Source organism: Temnothorax nylanderi, unplaced genomic scaffold (assembly GCF_030848795.1).
Source record: "Temnothorax nylanderi isolate EJ_2023f unplaced genomic scaffold, tnyl_v1.0 TNYL_tig1337_pilon, whole genome shotgun sequence".
Classification (NCBI taxonomy): Eukaryota; Metazoa; Arthropoda; class Insecta; order Hymenoptera; family Formicidae; genus Temnothorax; species Temnothorax nylanderi.
Genome location: NW_027250399.1, coordinates 1 through 19,472, shown reverse-complemented (window position 1 = coordinate 19,472; position 19,472 = coordinate 1). Strand labels below are relative to the sequence as shown.

General features: G+C 34.5%; 1 protein-coding gene and 2 long non-coding RNA genes across 3 annotated transcripts; 1 reads left to right on the top strand and 2 right to left on the bottom strand.

Moving 5' to 3' along the window:
* Positions 1 to 3,748: 3,748 nt before the first annotated feature.
* LOC139787212 (uncharacterized) lies at positions 3,749 to 6,420 on the bottom strand. Its single transcript, XR_011722558.1, has 2 exons — positions 6,185 to 6,420; positions 3,749 to 4,328 (listed from the first exon to the last, which is right to left on the bottom strand). It is a non-coding gene; the product is annotated as an uncharacterized lncRNA (long non-coding RNA).
* Positions 6,421 to 10,092: 3,672 nt separating this feature from the next.
* On the top strand, positions 10,093 to 11,922 carry LOC139787213 (uncharacterized). Its single transcript, XM_071726291.1, has 6 exons — positions 10,093 to 10,251; positions 10,310 to 10,792; positions 10,886 to 10,969; positions 11,075 to 11,188; positions 11,314 to 11,545; positions 11,761 to 11,922. Exons 2-6 carry the CDS (start codon positions 10,658 to 10,660, stop codon positions 11,835 to 11,837), a joined length of 642 nt encoding a protein of 213 aa, XP_071582392.1. The 5' UTR covers positions 10,093 to 10,251; positions 10,310 to 10,657; the 3' UTR covers positions 11,838 to 11,922.
* Positions 11,923 to 12,465: 543 nt separating this feature from the next.
* On the bottom strand, positions 12,466 to 13,611 carry LOC139787214 (uncharacterized). Its single transcript, XR_011722559.1, has 2 exons — positions 13,279 to 13,611; positions 12,466 to 13,189 (listed from the first exon to the last, which is right to left on the bottom strand). It is a non-coding gene; the product is annotated as an uncharacterized lncRNA (long non-coding RNA).
* Between the last annotated feature and the right edge of the window lie 5,861 nt (positions 13,612 to 19,472).

The window sequence follows — 19,472 nt, the reverse complement described above, 5'->3', positions numbered from 1 at the left end:
GTTGGCACCGCAAGCTAGTTGGAGGAGACAAGGAGACGCAAAGGAAAGAGAGATGGGAAAAGATCGAGAAATCGGATTATAATAGGTGGTACAAGGTAATAAAGGGAGAGGGTATCCCAGGATATCTGAAGAAGGGATGGGGAGAGAGCAGATGGAGAAGGGTGGCGAGGTTTAAATTAGGGAGTGAAATGACGGGGATACACAATAAATTTATCTATCTATCTATCTATATACAATTCTTTAAAATTTGATCAATTATTTTTTCGAAAAATTCGAAAAACTTTTGATACCGGTTTCCAAAAAAATCGGTAACGAAAAATTATACACTTTATGGCACTCCCCGCGAATTTCCCGAAAAATTCGAAAAACTTTTGATACCAGTTTCCAAAAAGATCGGTAACGAAAAATTATACACTTTATGGCACTCCCCGGGTAATTCTATACCCCTGTTTTATATACAATTCTTTAAAATTCGTTTAATTATTTCTCGAAAAATTAGAAAAATTAAAAAAAACCGGTTTCCAGAAAATCGGTAACAAAAAACTATACACACTGTGACACTTCCCGGGAAATTCTACCCCTATTTCATATACTTTTGGTAAAAATTCGGTCCATTGGTTTCCGAGATCATCGAACACAAACAATCAAACTGACCAACTCTGTCTCTTTATAATAATAAAGACCCCTCAATGGCTTGGGGGGTTCCTTTTGGTCGGGCGCGCCCGGCTACACCCCTGAGCGGGTGATCCCCGTGCGCGCCCTTAAGCCCCCCCACCCGCCTCAGAGCGGCCACCCGCAGCCCCTAGATCACCGGGTCCGACGAGCGGTCCCGTCGTCCCCGCGCCCCGCGAACCACGCGCACCCACCCCGAGGCTTCGGCAAGGTAGGAACCCATCGGGGGAGTTGTAATCGGTAAGTACATATAAAAGTTATTAATGTATATATTAACAATAACACATGTAGTAGTATGCTGTTTCTAATCAATGTAAACTTTTAGACATAATGTCGATAAATTTGAGAATATTTCCTGTACCGATAAAAAATGCATCTGGAACGTTCAACACAGCGCGGCTGTAGATGGGTATAAATCCGCACCTCTGAAAGATCACAAGTGTTTTAATATTTGTGAGAAGAAATCAACTTTGACTGATGAGCAGATAGACTACGTCAAGAATAGATTATTTACAATCCCATCAGCGTTAACAAAGCACATGTATGATAAAAATTGAAAAACGTTGAAACGTTCATTGAAACGTTTATCTGATTATTTTGCTCGCTTACTTTGATATTTTGAAATACCAATATACTTGTAAAAAACCAAGAAAGAATAAACCTTTTCTTCGCCAGTGAATAAATAACAGGAGAGTAATAATCGACGCTGACTGGCAATATATAAATTTATTATATCTCACGACGTTTCGACCGTCACTTTCGGTCCTTATCAAGTGTTCTTAAAGTTACATATCGCTTACAAACAATTCAGTCTTGGCATTGTGCCAACAAGCCAAAAGTCAAGAACTAAAATTATGAAAAATACAAAAAGAGAGATAAAAAGAAAGTATAAAGTATAAAACACCAAGTTTAAATAACTTACAAGTTTGCGCGTCATATGTAAAATAAGTGGTATATGAGAGAAAAGCATGTCAGCAACCCACGAGTGACAAAGGCACACTGATCACGATCAACGTTAAATGTTCTTTATTATTATATCATATGCCCCGGTCAAATTATCCGTGTCTTTCTGTAGGTTAATTGTATTGTTGTTTTGTTTTATTAAGAACATTTCTGCGATCTCACGTTTTCTGACTTGTTTTTCGCAATGTAATATCTCTGTTTTATGCCATTCGAATTCGTGATCATAAGAGGTACGGTGCCTACTAACAACGGAATAGTTGCTGACACGTTCTTGATGTCTGCTTTATGCTCTTTAATGCGTGTTTCCAGATGTCTTTTGGTTTGGCCAATGTACGTAGCATCGCAGTTTCCGCAATTAATTTTATAAATTAAGTTAGTCTGCTTGAAACAATCGAGTCTATCCTTCCCTCTCCTTATTACGCAATTAAGGGACTTAGGGACCCGATATAAAGAACGTAAAGCCCGTGATTTTTCAAGATACGCAAAAGTCTCTCGCTGAGACCTTTAATGTAGGGAACTGTTATACAATTTTCTGGTATCGGTCGTATAACGTCATTCGTGTTAGGTGTGTTATCACGGTAACTAAGTAATTTTAATCTATCTTTAATGCCTTTGTCAACAATATGCGGGGGATAACAATTGTTTAAAAGTATTTCTCTGATTTTATCGATGTTGTTATCGTGGAACCGTTCGTTGGATAATAAGATCGCGTGGTCGACCAAACTTATTATTGTATTCAGTTTGTATTTTTTCGGGTGACTAGAGAAATAATTAACGTATCGACCGGAGAAGGTAGGTTTAGTGTACCAGTTAGTAATTAAAGTATCAGATTCTCTGATAACCGTCGTGTTCAAAAAATTGATTGAATTATTTTCCTCAGTTTCGTAAGTAAATTTCAATCGAGGGTGATAATTATTGAAAACGGTTAAAATTTCATCAATTTTAGACTTCGGAATTATAGCGAAGACATCATCGACATAACGACAAAAAAACCGGATCACGAAACCTAATTGTTTCAAGCAGAAAGTCTCCAGATTATCCATAACAATGTCCGCTAGGATAGGTGACAGCGGGGACCCCATGGGGTTACCGAAAACCTGTTCATAAAATTGTCCGTCAAACTGAAAACTTGTTGATGATAAAATAAGGTCAATCGCGTATAAAAACTGTTCTAAATTAAAATCCGTCTGAGGTGAAATATATTTCCATCTATTCTTTATACCCTCAATAACTAAATCTTTAGGTATATTAGTAAATAATGCAGTCACGTCGAGAGAGACCATCAATTCGTCTGGATTAATTTTAAAATTGTTAATCACAGTCACATAAGGATAATTTGACTGGGGCATATGATATAATAATAAAGAACATTTAACGTTGATCGTGATCAGTGTGCCTTTGTCACTCGTGGGTTGCTGACATGCTTTTCCCTCATATACCACTTCTTTTACATATGACGCGCAAACTTGTAAGTTATTTAAACTTGGTGTTTTTTACTTTATACTTTCCCTGGTCCAAAACATGTCCTAGATGTCCTTCGATGTCCTTAGAACATAGGGACAGTTGTCTTATGGATACGTGGGTCAGGAGGACACATGGCCTATGGTGTCAAGGGTATAAAGGACATGTATCTTTACTGATGAAGGCCAGAAAGGGCAAGTGTCCTTAGATAGCTGACTGCTGTTCTATCTAAGGACATCTGTCCTTATTAGCTTTCATAGGAAGGGCACATGTCCTGAATGCTCTCGATAACTTAAAACATCTTCTTCTTCATCAATATGCACATGTCCTACATGATATCCTGTTTCAGAATACTTGCCCTTTCTGACCTTCATAAGCAAAGATATACGTCCTTTATATTTTTGACACACCATAGGACATGCCCTTCTGACCTACGTATTCATAGATCCATCTGTCCCTATGTTCTAAGGACATGGAAAGATATGTTTTTAATCAATTATTATTAGCAACGATATCGGAGATATTAAAGTCTAAAAAGAATTTCATGTCGACTATTATTGAAGTTTGTTATCGTTAAAACCACCAATAAATGAATTTATATGGCGCGAAGGAGAGGCATATATGCAGAAACTTTGTTGTTTTTCATAAGATATATATGTACGACAACAATGTCGTTATCGGTTTTATTTAATCATCTACAAAACATAATTTGTACATAATTTACGAACAATAGAAATTATTATAATTATGCGAATAAAATATCTTTAATATATAAAATAGTTGGTTGTTTATAATAACACCGTTTATAATAACCCGCCCTCAGTCTGTCTCAAACACATTTGGGAATTCTGTCACGTAATCTGCCTCTTCTGTGTTAATAAATATGGCTTTTTTGTAAACCGTATTGACGTTTTCTAAACTATGACGTCCATAAACTGTTGGTGAACAAGTTTTAATATGTGGACTTTTAGCTCCACAAATATGTCTTACGAGAAATTCATTATTTTCTATATTTATGAAATGTACAAGAACAAATACCTGTTCGCCTATAAGTATTATTCTTTTAATTATCCCATAAGCACCGCTTGTCAGTATGACTGTTGTATCGTCAGACTTCACTCCTTTTCTACGGTAACAACTTGCATGGAACTTTGTCCCATCTTTTATCATGCGCTCATAAGCCAGATTTGTCACTTCAATTCCAGCTTCAAAGAATGCATTCTCTTCTTCCTCTGTTAATATAATTGATATGGGTTTATTTAAAAGTGTCACACCATTCACTTTTGATGCAATTGTTACAATTCTGTATGTAAGCAAATATGAACAAAATGAAATGACACTTTCGCGAGCACCATATACATGTATAGATCTTGGTATATTTTTAAATCTAGAATACTTTTGTGAAATTTGACTCATTACTCCCCTTGTTCCTTTTACCAAACGTGCTAGAGAACCATTAAATGATTCAAAGCAAAAGAGAGAATTAGTCCACAAAGGTCCCATTAATTTCACACATTTACCAATGTGAAGAAGGAGGTGAATATTATAATGCATATTCTTCTTTCCATATAAAACTTGAAACTCTGTGACATACTGACTACACATCCATGTTGCCTCATCTAATTCTTCAGGCTCAATACTATCCTTTAGAAAGGCAAAAAGAACGCTTACTAATATGCAATGATGTTTTAAATACAAAAGTGGGAGAATACCCTTTAAAACTGGCAAACTGCAAAATAACAGCCATGTTTGCCATTCATTACCTTTCCAATGACATCTGTCTTCAATATTTAAGTCCCGTCTTCTCAATTTAGCAGGCAACTTTAATTTTGACAGATTATTATTTACAAGTTTTCTTTTTGCCTTTGACAAATAGTAAGGTGCACCTTTCGATGTGGAATCGAATTATAAGTTTGCAACTGACTTTACAACACCTAAGCAAACAGCATGTAACCAATCAATCCCAAAACCAAATACTACGTCAAAATATGTCAAAAGAAATAAGCTACTCAGTCCCTTAACTCCTTTGATGTCAATTTTAGGGTTATCTTCCCTTAAATTTTCAGCTCTTTTCATGTCAGAACGCATTTCTTCATTTGAACGGTCTTTTACATGAAACAATTTATGCTGACCATTTTTATCTTTTTGGTCAACCGTGTACTCAAAGCTAAGGTCATTCATGAGCGTCAAATCATTATTAGTCATAATATACTTTGCATGATTATTTCCTTCATCTAAAACGCACCCTGGATGGTAACAATATCTACAACCCCAATAGCCATTAAATTGTTTGATGCACTGAATCAAAGGCTTAGCAACCGAATCTACAATACAATTAAAAACAATTAATTTGCTGTGAATTTTTTCTCCATTTGGTGCTTTCCAATGAAAACCTAATTTGTATAATTGATTTAGTTCTTTCAAAAATGGAATAAGAAATGCCAGCATGTTCGGGTCTTTTTTTCCAAACCATAATCCCCCAAGAATAAAATTATTTTGATTAAACCTATATATTGAGGTGGTAGCTCATTTAAACGTATTATTATTGGCCAGTTTGTGTTCTTTTTGTACTGTTATAAATAGAAATACCGTCTGTCGAAATACAACAACTTAGATTAAATGGACTAGAAAGAAAGTTGTCATTTTTGCAAAGTTCCTTGTATTTTTCCCTGTCATAAATATCTGTCATTTTTTCCCCAGACTCCCTATTCCAGCGATAGTTTAATAATTCTATGATATCTGGTGTTGTTTCTCTCTAGCAGGTCCACAATTTGTGAACGAAGTGAAAGGGTTATAAAAAAAGATCCATTATTTAAGTTAAAAACAGTGCACGTCTTCGAACATACTGGACAAGGGCAAACCCTAATCTCATTTCCTAGCTGCTTTATGTCACTAATATACGCATCACAATCAGAGCAATAAAGGTGCACTCTGTATGGAAGGTTACTTCCAAAAGTTTTCTTGAACCAATATTCACTAGTAGGAATCACATCTTCTTCAAAGAGACAATTTATAAGCTTACATAAATCTTCCATTGCTACAGTTGAAAGGCTATGTCGAAGTGAGAAAGTAAGAATCATGAGCATACATTCAAATTTTGTTGTTGCAAAACCATCTTTAAATTTCCTTTGAAGGTCTGGATTCTGTTGTAAATTGAAACCATTATACTCTTCATCCGAATTGCTGTCATCCACACTTGACTCAGCAGATGAAATAGGATAGCTTGAAGATTCCTTACAAACGTAAACACAAGAGATAAAAATGTGTTATATATAACAAAGGAATTTCAAACAGTACAAAAGATTGACGTTTAACATAGCATAATATTACGGTAATATTACAATGAGATTGAAATATTACAAAAATATTTTTGAGATATTGCATTGTAATATTACTATTATATTAATTAATAATAACAGTAATATTACTGATATGGAATAACGCTAATTATATTTAAATGTAATAATTCAACAATATTTGTATTATGTAGTATTAGACAGCTATTTTGCTGCAATATTACATTGCTGTATGGGATGTACACACTTTATCAGTTAAGGTTACATCACTAAACCTTGATTTTCCACTTACTTGAAGATCATTGTCAGAATCAGATACATCTTTGTTTATTTGATTTGTTAAAAATGCTTCTTGAGGTTGCTCATGCACAGAAGAAATATATCCATCTTTCATTCCATCTGATTCGTCCCCATCATGCTCTCTTTCATCGTGCTGGTTACAATTCTGAAAATAATCAATTATCTTAAGTAATAGTGAAGTTATAATTTAAGAGAAATAATCTTCTTTTCAGAAAATATACAGTAATTAAAAAAAATTTATATTTTTACAAATAACTTTTTTGTTAAGATTTTTATTTTAACAAAAAATAATGGTTAAAAATTTTCTTGTTAAAACATTGATTTTTAACTAACCTGTTCACAACCAGCACTTAATATGTACTGGCGATCTTCTTGTGGTTGAATATTATTTGCAACTTCTTAAAAATTCTGTCGGGATTTAGTGAGGTTAAATATCCTCTATATCGTTTTTTTGGCAGAGAATGATCGTTCTCTATCTCAAAGAACAAATCTTGATTGCGATATTTATGATCCTAAATTTCTTTATGAAAACGAATCACGACCGAAGAACGTGTCAAATTAAGGCTGCGTTCGTCTTGACTTTTAGGCTGCGTTCGTCTTAATTATCGACGAGCGTCGATGGACGAGCGCGCCACACGTACGTATGTATACGCTCCTTTACATGCGCAGGGAGCGTGCGCAGAGGCTCGAAATTGGTATCGCTGTGTCGAGGAGCCTTAAATCAACCGCGCGATGAAACATGCGAGAAGAGAGTTCGATAATTATAATCAATTGTCTACATAGGGTTGCGGTACTAATAACGAAACTATCATCGTGTGCCACTCTTGGACAACGCTGCATTAAATCAAGTAAACATATCGTCTTTACCCCAGTAGCAGAGTGACGTCAAATGACGTCTTAATGACGTCTAATTGACGTCTAGAGACGTCTCTAGACGTCAATTAGATGTCATCTTGGTACCTGGGTACTTTTGCGACAAACCAAGATGTGTGTCTAAAATTAAAAACTTCAAACAGATCGAGATGTGAACATTTTTTGTGCCATAGCGTTATATAATTAACTGCATTGTCGATATGTCTTTTGATAAATAAAGGTTAACTTCGATTCACGCGCGATTTACACACATCAAAATACAATATACAATCAATGTATATGTGCTTATTATAAAATATAGATTTATATTAAATATTTATTTTCATATACTTACACTGTTATACAGTACCACCGTATTCTGTAGATTCCTTAAAATAAATTTTAAGACAAAAGTCTTATTATAAAAATTTTGAGGTTACAATAATTTTTAAATAGGAAACGATTATGTTATTCTTAAAATATGATCGCTTCTCATTAAAAAACATTTGTAACCTTGACATTTTAATATTAGGATTTTTGTTTTAAAATGTTCTAAGAAATCTGATATTAAAGAAATATACGGTGATTTTTCGATTTCTATAAAATATATACTTGTATATTTCATATATATTTACATATTTATATCTTGTTTCTAGCATAACGTGTCAAGATAACGTGTTGGCAACAAAGTGAGTTATGTTTGAAACAGCCACTAATCTGATATCGCATTGTCATACTTATTATTTTTTTGTACTATTTGTGGATTAAGTTGACAAAGATGTGGTGCTGGGTTAAGTTTGTGACTGACAAGTCAGAAATGATGAGACCTTTGAAATTTTTTGAAAATTTTGAAACTATTAAATTGGAAAAAAATAAAGAGTACCAGGTGTTCTGGTTCAAAAAAGACGCCGATACTCCAGAAAAGCAACTCAAGAAAGAAGGGAAAATTTTACACGTAGATAATATAAAAAAAAGGAATAGCAAAAAACCCATTCCAGGGTATTATCAGGCAGTACTGCTACAATTTGCTGGTAAGTTTCCTTATATATCATTATTCGTGCAAGCTAATTTTAACTTTTCTTTTGTAACTTACCGGTTTACTTTATGATCATCAGAAACTGTCGAAGAATTAGAAAAATCCCTAAATGAAAAGAGGGTGTTTTTCCCATTAAAAACAAAGTTAGATAGCTACGCACAAGTCGAGAAAGTAAGTTATGCCATATCCAACTGATTTTTTTTGCTTTTCAAAATTTTTTAAAATAGAGTATGTGAAAGTAAAATATAAGAGCACAATAATAAACAGCATAACATATTGCCGAATGTTATTTCTTCGAATTTTTTATTTACAGATATAGTTTATTTATAGGCATTAAAGTACAGGTGTTTCTTGGTAGTGCAAACATACAAAATCTCTTTCATTGAACTTTAGCAAAGTTAATGATTAATATTTTTCGTAATAAATTTTATTATTTAAATGAGATGCTTATATATAAGTATCAAAGATTACATCAATTTATATTGGTTAAAAATAAAAAAAGCGTCTTGATGATAATCGAACCAAATCGTGGTCGTATTGTCTTGGCGATTATAATGGCCAGTAGACTCGATTATTAATATTTCCATTGTTGTTTATTATTTGACTGGTGAAGTAAAAGTGATTTATTCTGTTTTAATGATTAACCTTCATGATTTGTATTATGGAATATAACTTCAAAGGAAAAAATGATGAGTAATTCTAGAAAGAGATATATTTCTGTGTTGATTGGAGATAGCCAAGAACTGAGCTCTTTGAATGGTGATAAGGATGCATCTTCGAGTACAATAAAATCGCAGAAAAAAGAAACACAAGATATAAACTTCAAATATGAAAATCAAGAGAAAAAAATGAAAGCTTTGAATCAGGAAGTGGACGTACTTAAAATCAAACTTCAAAAGGAAACTGATAGTAAAGAGAACGCTTTAGAAAAACTCAAAAAATTGAAAAACACAGAATATGACAGGGCTATTAGGGTCGAACGCAGATTTTGGTGCGTGATGTCAATCAGTAGATTTATTCATCTAAATACATTAGTCCGAACGTTTCGGCTCCATTCGAGCTATCCTCAGCAATAACAATCATGTGTCACGCGTTCAAACTGCCATATGGTAAGTTTACCGATTAAATTGTCGGAAACATCGACCAAATGATCGATATCTGAAAATTGACTAGATATTAGAGTCAAGTAATAAAAACCGAAACTTCAGCAACTCACCAAAGGGCCGAACAACGCGGAAAATAAAACGGTGTATAAGCAGAATAACTCGCGAGGAGACTCAACAGTCTCATCGACACGCCAAACAACGATGAAATGACAATCTCTCAAAGGAGAAGCGTGTCAACAGTCTAAACAGTGTCGCGGATAATACATAGTGTGTAGAGTGTAAATAAATTATAAGTTACACCTATGTACTTTTTATTATCTGTAGATATAATAACTTGGTGACGCGGCGAGATCCTGCCTTGCGATTGGTTATATTTATTCTATTATTTTTCTCATTGACTCTACACACTATGTATTATCCGCGACACTGTTTAGACTGTTGACACGCTTCTCCTTTGAGAGATTGTCATTTCATCGTTGTTTGGCGTGTCGATGAGACTGTTGAGTCTCCTCGCGAGTTATTCTGCTTATACACCGTTTTATTTTCCGCGTTGTTCGGCCCTTTGGTGAGTTGCTGAAGTTTCGGTTTTTATTACTTGACTCTAATATCTAGTCAATTTTCAGATATCGATCATTTGGTCGATGTTTCCGACAATTTAATCGGTAAACTTACCATATGGCAGTTTGAACGCGTGACACATGATTGTTATTGCTGAGGATGGCTCGAATGGAGCCGAAACGTTCGGACTAATGTATTTAGATGAATAAATCTACTGATTGACATCACGCACCAAAATCTGCGTTCGACCCTAATAGCCCTGTCATATTCTGTGTTAAATTTTTGAGGATCTACTACTAATTGAATTGAAAAACAGTCATGAAGTTTTAGAAGAGGAAGTACAAATTTTGAGATCCTTGAATTATGAGTTGCAAAGAAAATTAGTTACCACCACCAATCCAAATAAAACAGCAATGCCTACACTTATTGAAAGTCAAACTCCTACTCCTGTTTTATCACCTGTCAAGGAAGATCCATATTTGAATATTGAACAGGCAGTGATGAATAGTAATGAAAAAACAGCACAACCATTTATTTTATGTGAAGAAGTATTATTTCTTTTTGATTTTTGTACAAAGCAATATTAATGTATTCAATTTGATAACAAATTAAGAGTCTACATATTTTTTCTTATTTATTAGGTTCTTGAAATATCTCCAGAGCAAAGCTCATCAACAATCTCAATCCATACTAATGTTCAGAAAACCCAACCACTGGCATCAATGGTATGACTTCTTAAAGTATTTTATTAAGTAATTGAACAATTTGTATTGCATAATTTGAGTTAAAAAAAATATTAATAGCTTGGTTTATAATTTTATCATTTTTAGAGTTCCGTCAATATAGAAGAGAGCGCTATAAATATTAGTCATGAAACGCCTGTGATCATTGTTCCTCCGGCTTCGACTTTTCAAGAAACACCAGAAACACCATCATATCCAAATGTAAGTGGTTCTATACCGCGTTCACGGAGAGAATGACCACGCGCAGCTTTTGGTAGAGTAACTTGAGCCCGGTTACTCAATATGTATTTTTGTTCTGCTTTTAACATTTTTTCTTTTATTTTTAGGACTGTATGTTGACAAAAAAACAGTACGAGATCGCAAAGAAGACAGCTAAGTTTGGTGAACTAGGGGATTCTCAATTTACAAAGAACTTGGCTGATGTTCTTTGGGAGCGTGAAAAGCTGGCTCTTCGATCAGTAACTGGAGCACGCTCACGCAAGAAGGGAGAAGATGGAGCAGAAAACGAAGAGGAGCCAAGACCAGCTTGCACACCGGAGAAAAGAGCCTGCATACACCGTTAGTTACTACAATGTTTCTCATCATATATCATAATTAACAAAATTTCCATGAGTCTTGTAAAAATAATATAGTTTTATACTCGTAATTATATTGATTTATTGCTTTAAAACTGGTTCTAAACTTTTTTGTGTCGGTTCAGCATATGCCATATAACATACATATTTTAAGATTTTTTTTATTTTAGATGTATAACGTCATTTTTTCTTTTTCAGAGCTTTTTAATTTTCGTATGAATGAAGAGGAAGTGGAACTGAAGAGGACTCTATTGAAGGAGAATCGTCCCGCTTGAGCTTCGAAGATAAACAAATATCTTAAAGCTAAAATCGGAACTGTGAGGTCACAGTTAGGCCTTAAATAAAAAACATTATATTTTAGGTAGTGTATGTGTGTGTCTTGAGCGTCGCAGCTTACCGATTTCTCTTCTATTCGAGATTTTTTGTATACAAAACGTAAATTACGAAATGCTCATAAAACTGTCTTTATTTAGTTTCTATTAAAAAATTAGTATAAATCTTTTTTTTTCTATAAGAATAAAAGTCTTCAAGGTAAAGGAAAGACGTGTGTGTGTGTGTGTGGGTGTGTGTGTGTGTGTGCGTGCGCGTGTGTGCGTGCGTGCGTGCGTGTGTGTGTGTGTGTGTGTGTGTGTGTGTGTGTGTGTGTGTGCGCGTGTGCGTGCGCGTGTGTGCGTGCGCGTGTGTGCGTGCGCGTGTGTGCGTGCGCGTGCGTGCGTGCGTGTGCGTGCGTGCGTGTGTGTGTGTGTGTGTGTGTGTGTGTGTGTGTGTGTGTGTGTGTGTGTGTGTGTGTGTGTGTGTGTGTGTGTGTGTGTGTGTGTGTGTGAATAGATGTATTCTAATTCCAATATTTGCAGAATGTTGCCCCATTGGATTAATTGTCGATGTCATTGATTGGGCTCAATATACATTTATTTGATTTTATTATAGTCGTACATATCTTCATGTCCTTAGGTCGTATATCCTTCCGCTCTATAGTCATATATCCTCCCATCCTAAAGCCATGTTGCCTAGGGACATGTCTTCATGTCCTTAGGTCGTATAGCTTTTAGACCTAAAGTCATATGTCCTTCCAACAAGGCTATCTAGTAGGTCATGTTCTAAGGGCAGGTGTCCTAAGGTTGTCCATTTCTGAACTTAGGACACCTGTCCTTAGGACTTATATAAGGACATCGTTTGGACCATGGTTCCTTTCATCTCTCTTTTTGTATTTTTCATAATTTTAGTTCTTGACTTTTAGCTTGTTGGCACAATGCCAGGACTGAATTGTTTGTAAGCGATATGTAACTTTAAGAACACTTGATAAGGACCGAAAGTGACGGTCGAAACGTCGTGAGATATAATAAATTTATATATTGCCAGTCAGCGTTGATTATTACTCTCCTGATACTTGTAAAAAATTCAATTTTTATCATACATATGCTTTGTTAACGCTGATAGGATTGTAAATAATCTATTCTTGACGTAGTCTATCTGCTCATCAGTCAAAGTTGATTTCTTCTCACAAATATTAAAACACTTGTGATCTTCCAGAGGTGCAGATTTATACCCATCTACAGCCACGCTGTGTTGAACGTTCCAGATGCATTTTTTATCGGTGCAGGAAATATTCTATTTGTCGACATCATATCTAAAAGTTTACATTGATTAGAAACAGCATACTACTACATGTGTTATTGTTAATATATGTATACATTAATAACTTTTATATGTACTTACCGATTACAATATAGCAAAACTGCAACCGTGTGTTTGCATTTTGCACTCATCCCTGCTTTACAACTGTGTTTATTTCATGAGGTGCACCTTTAACATCTGACATTTGAAGGCAATATGCAGTTAAATGCCATTTGTCATCATCTTCAGAGGTTATCCCGCACGTTAATAACTGTCCACAGCACAACAAATTTTCTCCTTCCATGAAATTCCTTGAGAAAGGGGTGCACTGTGCAAATGCACATATTTCTTTTATATTTAGGTACATTTTTTTATCACATGCGTTTAAAAGGCACGATAAACCACCTCAGACTGTATGTTTGCATACAACTTTCAGGAATAGGCCAGCCATCTTGGCCTTGTGACGTCATGGCTACGTCACGACTGAAAATCCCAATAGAACCAAGGATAGAATGTGCACGGTATACTATATACATATACTTATTATGTTAGATTAAATTAATGAAATTATGTTTGTTGCCTTCTGTACTGTGCTACGTGAGGATCACTTAAGGCGACTTAGGGCGGTATTCATAGTCGGATCTTATTTTAAGACCGTCTTAAGTAATGTCTTAAGTTGCTAATATGGTCATTTGATTGGCTGGACGGAGTCTTAAGACTGCTTTTGACCAGACTTAAGACGATCTTAGATATAAGATCCGACTATGAATACCGCCGTTAAGTTGTCCGCAGCAAACAATATCAAGGTTTAAGCATTTTGCAGCATCTCGCAGGCTCGTCTATTATATTGAACGCGTAACGATTTTTAATTACAAGAATGTACGCCGCGTGGTGGCAGCGCGTGTTACTAGCGTAATGGTAGATTGAGTCAAATTGAATTTCTATAGGGTGAGTCATTTTAATCGACGCAAGCAAATATCTCGAAAAATATGAAAAATACGGAAAAATGTTTCAGACAAAAGTTGTATGGTTTAAAGGGTGACACATGATTCCTATAAGAGTCATGTCGTAGATGTCGTCGTTTTCAAGAAATTTTAAAGGCGACTAATTTTTTAAATAAAACTTGATTTTTTCTTTGAAATAAAAGTTGTAGATCTCGTCGAGACGTTTTCAAAACACTATAATAGAGCCCTCTTCAATAAGAATTTCCTGAGGTATTTAAAATTTTGTTATAATATTTTTAATATAAAATATAAAATATCTCGTGAAGTATTCACTTTTCTACGACTTTATACTTTTATACGTAGAATAATAAAAGAAAGCAAATAATAATATTAATTATTACATTTGCAATTTTGCAAAATTAAATGCGTCTATAAAATGCAATCAAATATGTTTAAATATTTTTTTGTTTTTTTTTACAACAATCGATTTTTTTCATTATTCGACGTATAAAAGTATGAAGGTAAAGTCATCGAAAAGTAAATACTTTACGAGATATTTATATTCATATTTTATATTAAAAATATTATAACAAAATTTTAAATATTTAAGGAAATTCTTAACGAGAAGAAAGCGAACTTTATTATAGTGTTTTGAAAACGTCTCAACGAGATCTACAACTTTTATTTCAAGGAAAAAATCAAGTTCAATTTAAGAAATTAGTCGCCTTTAAAATTTCTTGAAAACGACGACATCTACGACATAATTCATATCAGAATCATATGTCCTCCTTTAGACCATACAACTTTTGTCCAAAACATTTTTCCATATCTTTCATATTTTTCGAGATATTTGCTTGCGTCTATTAAAATGACTCACTCTATATTCTGAGTAGTATACGAGAATTTACGAAAAATAATATACTACTGTGAAATATTACAAGTACGTCCTGACAATTTACGAAAAATAATATACTACTGTGAGATATTACAAGTACGTCCTGAGAATTTATAATAATAATAATAATAATCTTTATTTACGAGTAAAAAACCCTTTAGTATATACACGAGAGAATGTAGTTTATAAAAATTTAAATAAATTAGATAAAAAATACAGTCAGAAAACAATAAGTAATGTTAAGAGAGTAAACAAATGAGTTTCCGCTTAAAAGAAGACACATTGCCGCCGAAGAAATTAACCAAGTTGGCATAATTATTTGCCGAGATGATCATCCTATTCAAACATGAGTTTACGCCATATAAAGTACGGTGATATTCAACATAAAAAATGGGAGATTGTCTTAAGTTCCTGATTGGAATATTTAAATAAATATTTTTTAATAGGTCAGGACTATCGATAAAATTGTTTAATAATTTAAAAATTAATGTTAGGTCAGAAATTAATCTCCTGCTCTCTAGAGTGATTAAATTAAGTCTTCTTGATATGGGATAATAGTCATGGCAGGTAATAGCCATAGGACTTCCCATGCGGTAGGCTACCGTGCGTAAGAACTTATGCTGTATGCGTTCAATCTTTTCAATATGACATTTATAATAGGGAGACCATACAGTGGAGCAATACTCCAATTTCGGGCGAACCAACGCGCAATATAACAGTTTTAAAGTGGAGATATTTACAAAATACTTTCCCCAGCGGAGGATGAAGCCAAGTGTTTTATACGCAGATGAAACAATAAGTTGAATGTGATTGTTAAATGATAAGTCGGCGCAAAACAAAACTCCGAGATCACGAGCATTATGCTTTATTGAGAGTGGTAAACCATCAAGAATGTAGTCATACAGAAGTGGGTTATGTTTGTGGGTAAAATGTATAACAAAACATTTAGAAACATTGAGTCGAAGGCAGTTTCTCTTACACCAGACCTCAAGATTGTGTAGATCCTGTTGCAATAATAATGCATCTGCAAGTCCATTTATTTTTCGATACATTTTCAAGTCATCGGCATATAGTAAAAAGAGGCAATATTTAATATACATAGCGATATCGTTAATAAATAAAATAAATAAAAGGGGGCCAAGATGAGACTTATGAGAAATAATATACTACTAGAGATGTTATAGAAATGTTCGAAGTATATTATATACGGTACGTATATTTACAGTACAAGTACAGAACATTCGAATAATATCATGTGCTGTATGGGCGGGTACTCGCAACTCGTCGCGTCGCGTAAAAGAGTCACGGTCGGTTTCGCTCCGCGCGTACTTGGCGCGAGACACTACCGTGATCTCTTGATATTTGCACATTTCATAACATTAATTATTCGCAAAAAAAATTTACTACTTTTATTTAAAAACTACAATAGTAATCTTAATTTTGTGATATTTCGTAAATAAATAATTTAAAAAGATTTTTTAAATAAGAAAATGTGTTTTGTTGCTTAACACATTCGCGACCGTATACTTTATTTTACATATGTGTATATTATGCCATTAAAGAAAGAACACTAGAGTATTTTGGACATGCAATGCGTAACAATAAGTACCAGCTATTGCATATAAAAATTCAAGGCAAAATAAAAGAAAACGCAGACTCAACAGGCCTAAAACAACTTAATTAAAGAATTTATGATTGTAGCCGGTATGAGCTGAGCATAAGAACATTCATTAGGACGGCAATGGATAAAATTCAAATTATGCTACTGACTGCCGACATTCTTGAGAATATGGCTCTTAAGGAAGAAGAAGACCGTATATTAATACTGCACGCATTCTATATCATTCCTTTATGTAAGCGAATTTACATTGAGAGCCGGCCATTGCACTTATTTAAAAATATCTACAAAAGGTGCAATACTATGTTACTTACTACCAGGTTTAACTTACGAAAAAATGTAGTACTATCAGTTACCATTTTTAATTCACGAAGAGATATAGTACCACATCATCGGTCATCACTCGTATGGTGTTTGAACGGATAACAGTGGATTGAATCTATTGCTTACAAAATAATGCCTCCCAATCTAGAAGGACTTCGTGTTCTTTCAGAGAAGCCACGGCGAGTGAAACGATCGTACCTTCGTGTAGAGATGAAAGAATCGACGGGCGCAGTTACCCCGTATTTCATAACTGTTTCCAGCACAGTGCCGAAGGTACGTAACCTTTCATGCGCGCGTTCCTATTGTAAAGCGTCGACGCTCGACAACGGTGACGAAATCGCCTCGCCGTGCGCCGTACATTACAGCTGCTTACATATGGTTATCCGCGAGTCAGCGCGCGAATCGACCCGACCTCAGACCGAGGCATCTCGCGATCGGTATTACGAAATCTACTAGGATGCACCGTGAGAGAGGACACCTTTGTGTGTCTCGGTGTCTCCGCTGCATGCTTACTGAAAGTATCTAGCGAATGCTGAAGTAGAATTTTTTGAATCTGCAAAGTGTTAACGCAAGAAATATCCTTTCTCTATTCGAATAGTATACTTATGCGAAAGTATTAACTGGATGATTTTGATACAAGAACATCTTGTATAATTTGTTCTAAACTTGTTGTAGACGAGATAAAAGCGTTGCGTAAATATCTTCATGTTATGCAAAGTTCTCAGACGAAATTCTCATTAAAGAGATTCTTGACATAATCATAACGCAAGAGAATTAAATAAAGTGTTTGAATTAATTAACACGTATCGAGTGAGGAATTTGCGGAGCGCTGCGCAAATTTAATTTGATTGTCGTAATACAGTTGTACTTTCCGTTTTGGTTTTCGCACTTTCCCTAAGTGTTGAACGATTGTTATAAACGACGCTTAAACGAACTTCAGAGTCACACACTACAGAGTAAAATTGAGTAAAATTGTCGCCGGTTGCTGTCTCAAGTTACATCACAGTCGACGTTAAGTATCAGTGAATCACTTTCCGCCCCCCTGGATCAACGGATGACCTCATTTGACTAACAAGTTTATGAGTCAAAGGCAATTTCTTATTCGCGAGCAGTCCGTCCATTCTGGTGAATTATCGTTTTCGATTAAAATCGTCAATTGGCAAGTGTGCAAACCTCTTCATAAATCTTCTTACAATTGTAAAGTAAAATTTGAATTAGGTTGCTGCATAGCGGGATGATGTTCTTTTGTTACCCGCATCTCCGTTGCATAATGGCTTCCGAGGTTTCTGATAGCCAGCCAGTTTGTGTATCGCGCGCGCGATGCCTCTTGTACTCTCGTGTACCATTATGTAACGTCAATGCCCCACCGAACGTGTGGTATTACCATATTACGAGATTCCTCCTCCTCTCTTATTCATCATGCTTGCTCTGCCCTCCTATTTCGTGTCTGTTTTTAAGCGGTGTTTTATAACGCCTCATTGAGAGTGTCAGATGATTGCCTAATCCGCGCCTCGCGATACAATGAAGACGTACGTCGACTTCGACAATTTTTGTCATCAAGCTTGGAATGAGAATCACGTGTCGCGTGCGGCAAAAGGGACATCTCGGTAAAATTTTCCAATAAAATATTTTAGATTCTGGAGCAATTTTTTTAATAGAACACATTAAGCTGTACTCCTTTTCATACTTTTTTTAAATCAAACATTAAATTTTTAGGATTTAAAATATAGATGTTTATGGTAACATTTTGGTGGGTTCGATTTGCACGGATATACATTTACTCGACAATTTGTTGAGAATTATTTAACAAGCACGTTAAATATATATAATATACTTTCAGGAACGTATATTAATGCAAATTAAAATTATTTATTCGTAGTCTACACTGTATGAAATTTTTCCATAGTTGATGATACAAAGACATAAACAAAATTTCTTAATAAAATTGCAAATGTTGTTAAATCAAACTAAAAATTAGTTTATTTATCGAATTTCACGGTTTTATTATTTATAATTGGATTGACAGATTGCATATGTCTTATTATTTCTCTCCGCTACAGTTGTTTAATACAAATTATCATGCTAACAGAATTTTAATATTCAATTAGACTTCAATTATACTTCTTACCTCTTTTATTATATCTCCTTCTCTTTTTTTCTTAGTATTTCCAGTATCGCACGATATGTGTCATTAACGTATCGACAAACCCTGCGCGTATGCGTGTGCGTAATGTGTATAAGCACGCGCATATTATTAATGCTTGCCCTATATTTAGTGGCGATTAATCGCGACAGACGTAGTCTTCTGTGTGCATTATGTTTCTTCACTTTTAACGATATTCATAAAAAAAAATCTTGGCTTTTAATTTGATGACGAAATTGGTAAGACAAGATATTTTAACGAAGAATTAAAAAGTCGTAATCTTATATATTTGCAAAACCTATATTCTCTAATATAAATATGTAAATTAAATTTCTCTTAAAATCATTTCCAATTAATTTATTATTTAAGCGA